Source organism: Thunnus maccoyii, chromosome 24 (genome assembly GCF_910596095.1).
Source record: "Thunnus maccoyii chromosome 24, fThuMac1.1, whole genome shotgun sequence".
In the NCBI taxonomy this organism is placed as follows: domain Eukaryota; kingdom Metazoa; phylum Chordata; class Actinopteri; order Scombriformes; family Scombridae; genus Thunnus; species Thunnus maccoyii.
In genome coordinates, this window is record NC_056556.1 from 16,933,905 (window position 1) to 16,948,271 (window position 14,367).

Sequence of the window (14,367 nt, forward strand, 5' to 3'; positions counted from 1 at the left end):
ATTGTGGAAACCATGATTTACCAGTGAAAGTATTCACATTGACAAAGATCCAGGGAATTAGTTTTTAGCTTTTTTTAAAAATATTTTAGAAAAAACATGGTATTCAGGATTTCTGTGCAAGAGTGAAATGACACATAATGAAACTCAAAGAAGACAGTTACTCCAAGTCTCCCATGTGAGGAATCAGGAAAAGGCACTATACAGTTCAAAACATGCCTGCAGGAGTGCAACAGTCTTTACATATTCCTCCTACTATTTCTGACTTATGATAATACTTCATACTGTGCAGTCGTTTTACACAAGGATGGCAGTCTCTCTGGGAGTATCAGCCCCTGCATCATGGGCCAGAGATACAGGCACCTCCTGTACCTCCTGCCATACGGAAGCAAGAGAAGCTTCAGCCTGAGGGTGGAGGGTGCTCTCTGCTCTCTATCTCCCATGAGGCCAAAGGCTCAGAGCTCCTGAGGTCAAAGGTGGAGACAAGGAGGCCAGTAACTACACACCACACACTGTATTTGGAGAGTACTCTGGGGAAATGCAGAATAGTACAATATTGGTAAAAAATAGCATTTATATACAGTAGCACAGTGAGAATGACCTATTCTATGTCAGAAAACATCAAACATCTGTCTTGAGGTGCTGCTCACTGGCTGACCTCTGACCTCCCTGTGAACATGTGCCAAGCATGAGAATGAATAAAGTACCACGTCATTCAGGAGAGTTGGTTTAATATCTTTATTTATGCTCTCACTCACTCGCTCTCTCATCCTCATGAAACAAATTACAATTTAACAACAGATTTGAACTCATAGTTTTCTATACAGGTGACTTAAATTATTAAACAGAAAGTGTACAGCTATCACTACCAAATTTAAGGCAGAATTCCACACAGAAGTGGTCAAAATATTTGATATTGATATAATTTTGACCCATTATTAGTTTCTCTATTTCAACTAAGAACCATCAATTAGACAATGGGAAAAAAACATCTACAACAAAACCCTGCCTTCAACACTGACGTCATGTTAGTAATATATTAGTAACATTTTACATGAATAAAATATACTATGTATTATACATTGTTAAGACTCTTTACCGCTTATTACATGTTGCCCTTCCCAGAAAAAAGGTATTATTGCATCTCTAGAAGTAACCATGGTCCTGCAGTGAGACAGTCAAGTCTGTTTTGTCATTGCGCAGGTGGTTTTTTTTTTTTAAAAACAATTAGCTTCAGATGCTAACACATTGAGGGTCATTTGGAGAGGAGATCACATGTCCATGGATGACACTTACTGACAAGATGACAAAGAGTATGGATGTGGAAAACATACAGCTGTCTGTACAGTCACCCTAAAGTTCAGCATTTGCAAATTTGATGAGTTTTTAAAAAGCCAAGGCCAAGTAGCTAGAGATACTGAAAGTTCCCAAACTATGCTGCCATGCTAGCTTGAAAATGTCATTTTCCAAAAAGCTGCCCCGCAAAAAATACTTTCCTCAAAGGAATAGTTTAATATTTTGGGAAATATGCTTATTTGCCTTCTGTTGCTGAGAGTTAGATGAGAAAATTGATAGCAATTTTATGTCTGTATGGTAAATATGAAGCTATCGCTAACGTAAAACCATAATATGTTGTTTTTATACTTTGGTTTTGTACGCTAAGCTAACCAGCTACTCTAGCTTCACATTTAGCGTACTGACATGAAAGTGGTATCAATCTTCTTGACTAACTCTCGCAAGAAAGCGAAAAAGCATATTTCTCAAAATGTCAAATTATTCCTTTAACTTACTGAGGAATGCTTTACTGGAGGAATGACGTAATTTGTAAAATAGCAATGGAGAAGAACATGGAGTGATATGAGCTGTCACTGTCACAAAAACATTTAGATATACAGAATATATAAAATGTTTATTTAATACTTTCAAAAAATTTACTAGATTTGCTATATAGCCAACTCTTTTAGATACCAGTGAAATAGATTAGTATTGGCAAATATCTACTCTGTCTTAAGATTTCTATTGTGAGGTGCATCAAGTCAATAGCGGCATTAAATTCTGCACACAAAATCCACATATTTGTGGTTTTCTGTGGCAGGTTTTTAAAAGGACAACTTGCAGTTGTTGTTATTGGAAAAATATAAAAACATACAAAATACAAATAAAGTAGATTTAAAAATTGTTTAAAATTTTCACTTAAATTGGCCCATTCACAAGTGTCATATAATTCTGGCTTCCTTCTGTTGCTGGTATCACCAAACATTGATATACATAGAAAAAGAACACAAATGTGCATCGGTTCCTCATGTTAATACTGTTTCTAACAAATTTTTCTTTGTTTTACACAACTTGCACACAGACTTACATGACAAAAACACAGTGTAGCACAGTACAAAGGTGGTTGAGTGTGGCACGGTATAGTTTTTTTTTTGTTTTGTTCTTTTTTGATCTACTGATTGACAGCACAGTGGCACCGTCCGCCAGTATGTGTCATCACAAACTTGTCTCCCTGTCCAAGCTCCTCTCATGCCTCCGCCGCTTGTGACGCTTTTCACCGCCACTGGAACAACTGCACGAGAAAGTAGTAAATATCACAAAAGGAAACAAGCAAATATATTGAATTTATGTTAATCTTCTGTACGGGAAATGGAACACACAGGTGCAGGATGCAAATGCATTGCCAGCTGGCTGACTGAAATGTGTACTGGCTATCAGTCAATCAATCCAGATCACGTTGCATGCAAATATGTCTCATAAAGCTTTATAGCAGTCTACCCTGGCATTGACATATACTGTAGGGCTACTAGTGAGTGAGATATAGTGCTATTAATTTTACAACTTTTACAGCATGCGAAGGCTGCATTTAGCATTATAAATCATGTTTCCTTGAAGTAACATGCACACCCAGGCCATGCTATTTACAATCCACCAATATACATTTATTACAAATTTCATTCTCTATTGATTCAACTCCCATCACCAAATCATAACTTGCAGTACACACCAACACTGTTTTCATCATGGCATGCAACAATCAACAGTTGGCAGCAGTAAACAGAAGACACAGGACAAGACTCTCCATGCTGACAGGGACTGGGAACGACTTACCTTTGGGATATCAGCTTCTGAGAGGTTAGGAAGGGGAGCTTAGGGGTGGAATGGATGGAGAGAGTCAGGCAGGAAATACTATGTTAGTCTACTCTGTGGGAAATCTGAGAGGGCAGGGCTGCTCTTAGATAAACCCTTCCATCTAAACATACTAACCTCTCAGTTTCCTGGAAAAATATACAGTCAATGTTCCATAATATTTTAATAATAAACACCTGCCACTGCTTGCTTTAACACACTATAACCCTTGAAATTGTTATTTTTTGACCCTGCAAAAACACATTTAGGATTTGAAATCAATAAATCTCTACATTGTTTTTGGTATTAAAGCCCTGTGATGTATAAGTAATACTGATCTGGATGTCTGAGAGTGATGTGGATAAGGAGGCTAACCTTTTAGTGCTTGGTTCCTTCTTAGTGCTTTCAGCAGGGCTGACACTCTTCCACACATTCCCGAAAGATCCTTTGGACATCTCATCAGTGATGTTGACTGTGGCTGGGTCACTCCTTCAAACACATCACGGAGGAGGACAAAAATGAATACATATGCACCTGTTTCTAAGTCTAACAAACACACATGTTCTCATTGGGGTCATTTTAAATAGCATTAAGTGTTCCTGTTGGGGAACTCAACTTGTCTTGGGAGCGGTACTACCTCCTAATAAGCCGTAAAATTACCCTCAGGGGTGCAAAATTTTGAAACTCATTCAAATTTTTTTGAATGTTGGAAAGCAGTGGAGCACAAAAGAAATAGTTTCCAGCTGGTGAACTTGGAATATTGGTTGAAAGAGGACACCTTTGTAACTGCAAGCATGTATTCATCTGACAAGATTAAATTTATGTGTGAGGAGATATTACTTAAATAGCCTGTCAGCTCAACAAAAATGATTGAATGAGTCATGAAAAAATCAATCTGGGAGATTTTTGGAAAACTTTTAAACCCCCTTCACATGATCATTTCTCTACACGGATAAAAAAAAAAAATGAAGTATTACTGGCTGTTTCAGTCATATCACACTGGACTGGAGCTGCTGTCAGACATTGAAAAACACATGTTCAAGGAGGAGGCCAAGAGGGCAGTTCATCTTTTGATTTGCATTTCTCTCTCATATCTCTGTAAGTCTTTTTCATTCACTGTTTCTCTTTGCTATGGTCTCTCTCACTCTGTGTTTGTCTGACAAAACAGTGCAGTCCATTTTACACCTCCTTTTTCTAGATGTTAAATTTCAGACATAAATCAGGTGCAGCGGCTATTTGTATAAATTTACTCCTCCCATATTTTGCGCTTCTAAACAGAAACATCTAACAATACATATTGCATGAGTCCAAACAAGCATTTTTCAGAGATGCTGCAGGCAGAATATCCCACCCAGAGTCTGACAAAATGAATTTTGCAGGAGGCTTGGGTGCCTAAAATGCAGAATATGATTAAAGATAAAATGAATTACTTGTAGTGTCCCTCCAGTGGCACTTGTACAATGCCTTCTTCTTCTGCAATAATACTGTGTTCCTCCTGCAGAAAGAGACAAAAAAGAAAATTTAAAACACCGCATGGACAGCAGCTTTACTGCTGCAGTGGTCAAAGGTGACTTTTGGTCATCCAAGCTGTGGTCTATTACTGCACCTCTTCTGCCGCATCCTCCAGCTTCTTCTTCTTCCACTCTGGCATCAGGTCATCCAGCCAGCTCAGCTCTCTCTTACTGAACATGAAGTCCAGCAGCTTACGAATGAACACCAGGGCCAAGACCTGTAGCAGCAGAAACAGACAGATATGAATGAACAGATATGGTACGCATTAGGCTACACAGATATACAGATCCACCTGTGCACGCATTCACGTTACCATCATAGGGAAGACAATGGCAGCCTTGGAGGTCTTAATGGTCCACAGTAGGATCAAGCAGCTGAGCTGGACGATAGTGAAGAGGTGCACTTTCCTCAGCGGGACGTGTCGAAGGTAGATGAAGTCTGGCTGATGTTTGGCCGGCATGCCGAAGAGCCTCAGACGGTCAAAGAACTGCATACATACAAACATGCATTTGTTTAATAATTCATCCTGTATCTTTTCCGGCTGAGTAGTAAAAGCAGTAAAGCAGTAAACTGCCGGCAGTCTCCAAGCTCACCTGAATGCCTCTGAGTGAGGAAGCCCCCATGTATAGAAACACTCCGTACAGCACAGGCATGGGGATAAACTGGAGATAGACAGATAAATAATCAGGATCAAGACAAACTTTTTGTGAATAATTCTTACATGAGTGTGGGTGCATATTTGGTTGCTCTAAGGTGTTTATCCCCTGACCTTTAGCACAGAGGTCATGAAGACGGAGCAGCCCATCAAGGTGAAGATCATGAGGCCAGTGAAGCGCTGCTCTCGGATGCCCAGGAACTTGGGCTGCTCTCCGGGGGCTGAGCACTCCGACTCCAGCTTCAGGCTGTTTACGTGGGAGATGGAGAGCACGGTGGCTGCCACGAACCACGGCAGGCCCATCACCGAGCACACGCCCAGCATCACCCCAACCACAAACAGGTCCAGGTGGTAGCCACAGCCTTTCTGCAGGAGACAGCCAAAGGACATCAGGGTTTAGATACAGTAAGCTGACAATTAACAAAGATATGTGAGTTAAAGTTCATTTGGTTATTTTTGTGACTGGGATATTGAATGAGGGTTTTAAAATACCTTCAGTTTGTGCTCCTTCCTATTAATAATGACGGCTGTGATCTGCTGGTCCATGAAGATGAGGATGGTGCACAGCAGAGCAGGGATGAAGGTGATGATAGTGGTCCACCAGGGGTTGGGCCCCACAGGGTTTATAACCCAACCACGATCATCCCTGGTTGGCTGGGGAGAGTGAAAAGAAAGGCAGAAATGAGGTTTAAAAAAACAGGAATCTAAAAAATACTTATTTAATCAACATCAAATGTAAATGACATTCTTATTGTTCTTTTCATTTCAAGATCTTTTTTTTTTACTCTTTATTAGCATTATCTACATCTTCAACACAAAAGTAAGAGAAGTGTTTCAGTTAGTTAAAGGTGCTCTCCAATTTGTAGGTCCATCAAATTAAAAGACATGACACTTCTTAAGAATTAATCTCAAATCAGCTTCTCTTAATATTTCTAACTGATGTCTTTTGACGTGTTCCTCAGAGGTACGGTACAAAATTAAGGCTAAGACAACTTAAAGTGACTGACATGCTCAATTCCCAAAAATGACTTCTCAATGAACTCTAAGATGAGCATGAGTTTCATCACAGTACTGCCAGCAACAGTGATACTTCCATAGTTGCAAAATGAAAATGTTATTCCTGGATGGAGATCATTTCTTATGAACATTCATATTTGATTCTGTAAATAGCTCCTTACTTAGGGAAATACATAAAAATGTAAGCCTTTTTGTTCCAAAGTCTGAAAGATATTATCATTTTTATTGGGTATAAAATCTGTCTGTATGTATTTCTTATATCTTAAACTCCATATCATATATCATAAAAAGTTACACATTCTAGTATTTTGTTCAAAATATATATACTGTATAGTAGCTTTTTACTGAACTTACTTTGAACTTGTTGGGGACCTGTAGTTTAGGTGAAGGGATCCCCAGGACGTAATCTACAAGAACCATAGTGAGGATGGTGATGAAGACAGCAAAGTCACTGATGATGGCTCGCACCTGGAGGGAACAAAGACATACACAATCTTCACTCACATACACTATAATAATATGTACTGCAGCCAGACTACAGTGAATTATTCACCACCACAAGGAGGCGCCGGTCTACTATAGATTAGTGTGTCAGCATCACGCCACATATTACGCTCATGAGTGTCATCTCAATGATAAATCATAGAAATTTCACACATAGAGTGGCCACACAGACTGCAAGATTTTAACTGCAGCAGTTGAAACAACCAATAGATGGCAGCATGATCTAAAATGACACAAACAGGCAAAACTGTGGGCATGCAGAACAATTTCAGTCTAATTTCAGTCCCATGGCAAAATGAGAAGTAAATGGACCACCATAAAATTAATGAAGCAGATTCAATTTTGCAGCTACTATACGTCTGAGGATAGTGTCAAACAGGAAATCTTAAAGATCTGCACTTCAAGAGGAACAATTGATACAAAGATGTTTTAAAAACAAAGGTAATAAGGTACCTTGGTGGGGAAGTAACGGCTAGTCTTGAACTCCTTGAGGAAGGCAGACATGAAGACGGTGGAGAAGAAGAGGACCACGCACCAGAAGAGGACGTCGGGGATGTAGGGGCCGTGGGGACCACAGGCGCTGCCCTCAAACTCCCCATGCAACATCTCGCACTCCTACTGGCACCAGAGGACACGGTGATGATGATGATGATGACGATGATGATAATCAGGATGATGAGCGCAAGGAGGATTGGGATAATGATGCCCATAAAAGTGATTATAGTGACAGTGGAGATGATGGTGGTGATGGATGTCGGTGTCAGTGATAAATTAGTGAAGTCTGAATACAAACAATCTGGTACATTCATTATTGTTTTTCAAACATTTCTTCTGCATATTTTGCTTTAAATATATATACAGTTAATGAAAATAGTATTTGCACACACTTCTCGTGGCCTCATTTGACTGTGCCTCCCAAAATTTTTGCTGCTATACGTCTTACGAGCATGTGTAGGAGTGGCGCAGCATGCCGCCACTGGCATAACTGATTTATGTGTGACAGCGAGAGAATCCACTCTTCACCCCGCATCTCCATGCTCATTTTGTACAGCTAAATCCTGTGAAATCCTGCCCACATGTTCTTAATCCCCGCCTAGACTTATGACGCTTCTTGATCAAGCAAAGTGTGGGCTAAGTGAGACACAACAAAGTGCCAGAGAGTGTAAGAAATATCCCTAACTTTCTAGGTATTTTTGTTTTTGTGTGAAGTTTGATTTCTGGGTAGGCGACTGTGATTAAACGTGCTATTTCTGTCTCTTGTCTCGTGTCTTAGCCTCTTCTCATCTCAACTCAAGATCACAGTTTGACTGTTATTTCTTAACGGCTTACAGATCCAGATCTTCTTTGGATTCTTTATCCATCATTAGAAGTCTATTTGAACCCAAGAAAGTCTGTTTCATCTACAAATCTCTAAGTCACAGATAACCCTTATTTTTTTAGATACAGTACATATGCTACATTTGTTTAGCTGTTTTTCTGTATTCATCTGCAAATGTCAAGGGTTCCTTACCTTGACCTCTAGCATGGTCCAGTTGACCTGGGATGCTGTGATGTTTCTCTCCTCCCAGAACTGCAGGGTCTCATTGCTGGGGTCCCTGGGCTCCACACATGCACAACTATGGAGGGGAGCACACATAAAAACATAAACCTTATGTTTACATGTGTTTTTGTTCAAATCTAAATCAAAAAATGAAAAGACCCAAACCAGCATTGAAGTGATCTACTAACAAGTATTGTGTATGTAGTTAAGCCTGATCTTATTCCTCTGTAGCATAGAATTCCATTGTGGACCAAAAACTATTGAAAATACATCAGTGAGTCACATTGTTGTACTGAGTGACAAGTTCCTTCATTACCATGAACAAACACACTGTAGTTCATTGAGACTGAATCCTACATACCCGTCCTGCTGCCAGAAACACTCACTAGAGCAACAAATGTGTATTAATGGTTTAGATTTATGTCTTCCGTAAGAACCAATGGACTTGGAGCCATAGACAGAGTAGAGAAGTCAGAACGCATTGAGTGATTTTGGACTTTTCATGGGATATACAGACAATAAAAATATAAACATCAGCAGCCATATCCTTTGAGAGTACATACTCCCTCATTGAAAAATGTATCAGCTAACAACGCTATTCCATATTATATGCTTCTGCCGAATTGTTCAGCCATCAACATGAATGACTTTGTCTGCTGGCATTTTACAAAACTAAATGTCAGCATCCCCTGCTGTCCACTATACCAGAATAGAAATTCACAGAAGGAGCTCTTGGCTTGAGATAACCACCAGCCAGCTTATGTTTCAGGATAATGCATGATGCTCCTGACACACACTCAACATGGGATTATTCACCATAAAGCAAAAACCATTTCTGAAAAACTGGACAGTGTGTTTACTATACCACTCCACCATCTGCTATTTGATGATGCAGCAAACTCTTCCACATGCGTGCAAATGTGCTAAGTTGAGTACACTGGACATGCAACACAAGCTGCAATGCCATGACATCACTCAAACAAAAATGAGAGCTTACTTTCAAGTCAGTACTTCTTTGATTTTACTCTAAATCAACGGAGGGCGACAAAAAAAAATTTTTTTCACTGTCAATTAATTTGTCAGTTATTTTTCTGATTAACTGATTAAACATTAAGTCTGTAAAATGTGAGAAAATTGAGAGAAATGCCATAAGTTCCCAGAGCCCAAGTTGACGTCTTAAAGGAGTACTCCAGCAATTTAGAGGCTAAAAAATACTGACTTTTAGTCCCTATTATGGGTCAAGCTCCAAAAACAATGGTTCCTACATTTCCCATGATGCAGCTCCATACCATCTTTAGTTCAGTCTTCCCTGCCAAACTCCATGACCCCAGACTGTAATGCAATCTCAATCGCAAACTGAGATAATCCTGACGACATCTTAAGGGTTATCCACACTAAGCGGGTTACATTTGTAAACACATCTTATTTGTCAGTTTCAGCTCTATATACAGACTAAAAAGGTGTTTTTCTCCCTCAAAAACTGAGCTTTTCCAAAACAGACTCTAGTATATAAATCTTAAAACGCCGGATTGGTGTTTTCAGTGTTTAGGAGGAAAATGGAGCAGTAAGCTGCCCAGCGAGGGGCCGTCTGACAGTGAAGAAGAGCTTTCTGTCACCTCTAACTTTCATGTCAACGTAGCTGTTGTCATTAACCTGGATTGAAGATGATTTTGTCAGATGATGTCACAAGTATAAAATAATGATTTTTTTATCAAAAACCACAGCTAAGCCACTTGGGAATTACTATTACATACTCACTCACTTGTCTGACAACAGAAACAGAAAAATATATAAACGGGAAAATAGGAACAACTGAACTTGATGTGTAAAACTGGTGAAGTGCTCCTTTAAAATTGACTGATTTATCCAGCCAACAAGCCTAAAGCCAAAAAATATTTCATTTTGAACTATATTAAACAAAAAAAAGCTGCAACTGGGTTTCTAATACTTACGAATACTGTGTGAGTTTCTGAAGGTTGTTGTTTTTATTGATGGGGTAGTGCACCCCCAGGTGGAACAGCTTCTCCAGGGCCTCATAGATGAAGATGATGCAAATAAGGGCTGCGAAGGCTTCTTCAGTGAAGCGCGTGATGTAACAGACAAGCGAGCTGGCATCCGTGGCCACCAGCAGTAGACAGAAGAAGGCTGTCCACAGGCCAATACAGGCCCTCAGGGAGAGGTAGGAGAGGCCGTAGTCCCTGAGAGAGACAGAACACACACACACACAAAAACAGGAGGAAGGGATGCATGATTAGATATGGCATAGCTACTCAAGCACAAAGCACGCACATCCACCATCAACATGGAAATATTCTAGCATAAGAGAAGCACAAATTTGTGCTCAAGGAACAAGAAAAAGAAAATAACATACTTGCAGAACTTGAAGAGGATCTTCTCAAAGACAAGAACAGGCCCTGTGCTGCCAAGGATGGTCAGAGGCTGACCAGCAAAAAGAGAGTAGGCTATTCCAGTCATGGAAGCCCCAAACAGGGACTCAATAGCACTCTGAAAACACAGGAAATAATGCTGTGATTCCATTGCTTAATTTATTCAGTTGCACATGTTTCTTTTGGAGCATTCAAATTGATTTGATCTGATTTGCTCTGCAATATCTGAACAAACATCCCTTATTACTGACTAACAAGACTAAATGTATACAGCCAATCCAGTCACAGCCATGCTGTATTTAGTCACAGCACTGCTTTGAGCTAAATGGCAACATGCTCACAATGCTAACATGCAGGTATGAAGTTTATCATGTCTACCACTTTAGTTTAGGGTCTTAGCATGCTAGCATTTGCTTATAAGCAATAAACACAAGGTACAGCTGAGGCAGGTATTTGCGGGTATTTGGTCCCAAACCAAACAAGTGTTTGACCTGATGATGGCGCTACATGAAAAGTTGAGAGATCACCAAAGTCATTACAATTCATCCTGAGGGGTACATGAGTGTCTGTGCCATTTCATGGAAATCCATCCAATAATTGATGAGACATTTCAGTCTGGACTAAAGCGGTGGACTGACACACGAACCAATCCCTTCAATTGCCATCCCTAAAGCCACGCCGTTAACATGGCTATAAACACAGCACAAGTTTATTGTACTGTGTTTTTACTGTATGTGACATTTAGGAAGATAAGTGGAGCAACAGCGGAGAAAGGAGACTGTGTTTCAAGGTGCCTTCGAGTACGACGTGTCAACTGTTTGAATTTGATGCAGGGTGCTGTTAAAAAAGAGCTTGTGTTGTAATGTGTGAGTCATGTCTTCCCTGGACATATGTAAATTAAACATCTGATCTTGCCTGTTTCTAAACTGCTTCCAAATTCCATTCTCATGAATATTAATATAACGTCCTTAGCTGTACAATCATTTAAGACAAAACTTTTAGATGTGATGATATGATCTCCTGGGAGCAATATATATGTCGACTCTTACCACACGTCCCTCTGTGGCCTCCCCCAGGAGTCCTCCAAAGGTGATGACAGGTGACATGCAGGCGCAGTAGAGGAAAAGGAAGGAGGCCAGACACTGTAGACTGATGGCATCTGTGTAGTCAGAAAGGTAGTGAGGAGCCTTTCGCTTGATGTCCAAGATGAAACCGCCAAAAAACCTGCAGCAAAACAGGGATTTTATGAGAGAGAAGCACGCAAGCAAACACATACGATATAGAACCACACATGGTCCACACATCCACCAACATTAGAAATAAACGTGAGACGATTCAACTTTTTACCAGACTTGTGACACATGATTAAGGTATGATCGTATGTAAATGTGAGGGGAAAAAATTACAGTTGCAGTGAAGACGTGTACTGCTCTTTCTTAAATAATCTGTATTATGTTCTGTTACTGTATTAATTCAAAGTGTACAGTATCACCTGCAGTATGGTGGTTCTCTCCATCGCTGAACAAATGTTTGAGCACTTTACTACTGCGAGTACTAGCTCCTCTAATTCCAGTGTATTTACAGTATTACTCATGTGAACCACCGGACAAAAATATTGAAAAAGGGCAAAGTGTCCCCACGCTGAGGCTGCATCTTTGTAGCGTGAGTTTATATCAATGTAAGTGTGTGTGTAAGACTCAGCCACAGCGAGCACTCTCTCCTGCTGCAGCGAGACGGGACCGTGGTGAACTAGCTGGAAGTGGTTGCTACGGCAACAGTAGGCGGGACATTATGCTTATTTCAGTCTGAGCGGTAGGCAGCGATGCCATGTCCCGGGAGGTGGTGGAGGTAGTGGAGGGGGGAGGGAGTCGGTTTGATAGCTGAGACTGGGCTTCCGGCCAATTTTAGCTGGAATAAGAGTCTGTACCGCAGCATACCGCAGCTCAGCAGCAGCACATCATTCACTCCTCTGCTATTAAACCACCGAGATACACACCAAACACTCCTGTGCACTGTCATTTCATTGTTTCAAGCTGGAGTTCAAGAATCCCCTGGCAGTCATCAGGTAATTTTTAGGTGATGACGACATAATGAAAACATATTTCTTTCTCTTTAATCCCTTCTCTATATATCAATAAGTCTCTGTGCTCCTGAAAATTAGTGTAAAAATGAAATTCTTCTTGCAATTATTTCTCTTTTCTATTTCTCTATTTTATCTTATTGATGTTCACGGTGTGGCTTTTATTATAAAACAGTCACATGAAACACAACGTTTTTGTCACTGAGGTTAACGATTGTTCATCAAAAATGTGGATCAGTTTTAAAGATTGCAGAGAGCGATGGAAGAAGAAAGAGCAGCTGTTAAAGAGTGAGCTGTTAAACAAGGAGCTTGGTGAACTTCTAAGCAAGGTCACCAACTTTACTGTGTCCTGCTTTTGTGTGGAAAACTGCTCACGCCAACATGAAATTAGATCGCTGTTGCAGCTATTATAGACTTCTTTATTAAAACAACACGAGTTTGTTTGGCTGCACTGTAAACAGGCACACCAGCTGCTCTTCTCTGTAGCTGCTCAACGAGTACGAACACTCACTGTTACCACGGTAACCATGGGTGTCACCAAATCAACCAGTGCTGAAATCTCACGCATTACAACTTTAAGTACCACAGGCTGAGCTACAAATTAAAATAACATTGCTTGCTTGCTTTTACATTTTTAACTTTTCAATACCAAAATATATTGCTTTAAGAATTTATGTATATCTTTGTACATTATATATCTTTGCCTATTATATTTTATGTTTCTATATTGCACCATGTTACACACAGACTACTGTAGCTGCTCAATAATTGACACTTACCAAACACAGATGAGTCAGCACTAATCACAGTCACTATCTTGTAATTAGTGCATCATGACTTTATGGACTGTATGCAACAGTCCACTGTTTTACTGCTCTTGTCCTCTAAGCTTGCATTGTCATACTCGTACACTAATTCAGCTTCTTAATTATCTGATGAATTACTTGGCACAAAAATATAGTTCTCATCATCAGTTGGTTCAGACACATCTTCCTTTTCTTCTTTTTTTTTGCTTATTGTCATCAGATCTCCCCAATATCACAGAAAGTATGTGTGCTAAAGAGAACCTCACACATTTGAGCTGACATTTCATCAACATTAATTTATAGTGCAGTATCAGCAACAATGAGGCCAATCAGGAAAACACAATATTACCTACTACCTGCATACTACAACAAGTTTGAAACCAGAAAACAGCAAAAAAATTAGCTACAGTTAAATACATTTGCAATATGAGGGACATGAGGGCTTAAAGGACCAGTGTGTAGGATTTAGTGGCATCTTGCGCTGAGGTTGCAGATTGCAACCAACTGAATACCCCTCCCTTACCCCTTCCCTTCCAAGCGTGTAGGAAAACCTGTGGTGGCTACAAAACTCACAAAAAACGTGGAAGGCCCTCTCTAGAGCCAGTGTTTGGTTTGTCTGTTCTGGGCTACTGTAGAAACATGGCAGTGCAACATGGCAGCCTCTGTGGAAGAGGACCTGCTCCCTATGAAGATATAAAGGGCTTCAAGGTAACGAACAGACAATGATTCTTAGTTTCAAGTGATTA

At 40.1% G+C, this 14,367-nt stretch overlaps 1 protein-coding gene across 5 annotated transcripts in view; it reads right to left on the reverse strand.

Moving 5' to 3' along the window:
- Positions 1-1,597: 1,597 nt before the first annotated feature.
- Positions 1,598-14,367, reverse strand: part of LOC121892357 (sodium-driven chloride bicarbonate exchanger-like) — a 48,433-nt gene continuing 35,663 nt past the window's right edge. For 4 of the 5 annotated variants that reach the window (XM_042405373.1, XM_042405371.1, XM_042405376.1 and 1 more), the window contains 14 exons: positions 11,785-11,959; positions 10,720-10,853; positions 10,301-10,546; positions 8,319-8,424; positions 7,262-7,423; positions 6,659-6,772; positions 5,780-5,941; positions 5,402-5,653; positions 5,226-5,294; positions 4,946-5,119; positions 4,727-4,849; positions 4,551-4,615; positions 3,496-3,609; positions 1,598-2,563 (listed from right to left, as the gene is read on the reverse strand). In XM_042405373.1, coding sequence (XP_042261307.1) covers positions 2,488-2,563; positions 3,496-3,609; positions 4,551-4,615; positions 4,727-4,849; positions 4,946-5,119; positions 5,226-5,294; positions 5,402-5,653; positions 5,780-5,941; positions 6,659-6,772; positions 7,262-7,423; positions 8,319-8,424; positions 10,301-10,546; positions 10,720-10,853; positions 11,785-11,959 — 1,972 coding nt within the window. In that variant the 3' untranslated portion in view covers positions 1,598-2,487. Of the gene's footprint in view, positions 2,564-3,102; positions 3,141-3,495; positions 3,610-4,550; positions 4,616-4,726; positions 4,850-4,945; positions 5,120-5,225; positions 5,295-5,401; positions 5,654-5,779; positions 5,942-6,658; positions 6,773-7,261; positions 7,424-8,318; positions 8,425-10,300; positions 10,547-10,719; positions 10,854-11,784; positions 11,960-14,367 lie in introns of all 5 variants that reach the window. The other variant, XM_042405375.1, reaches the window with a different exon arrangement.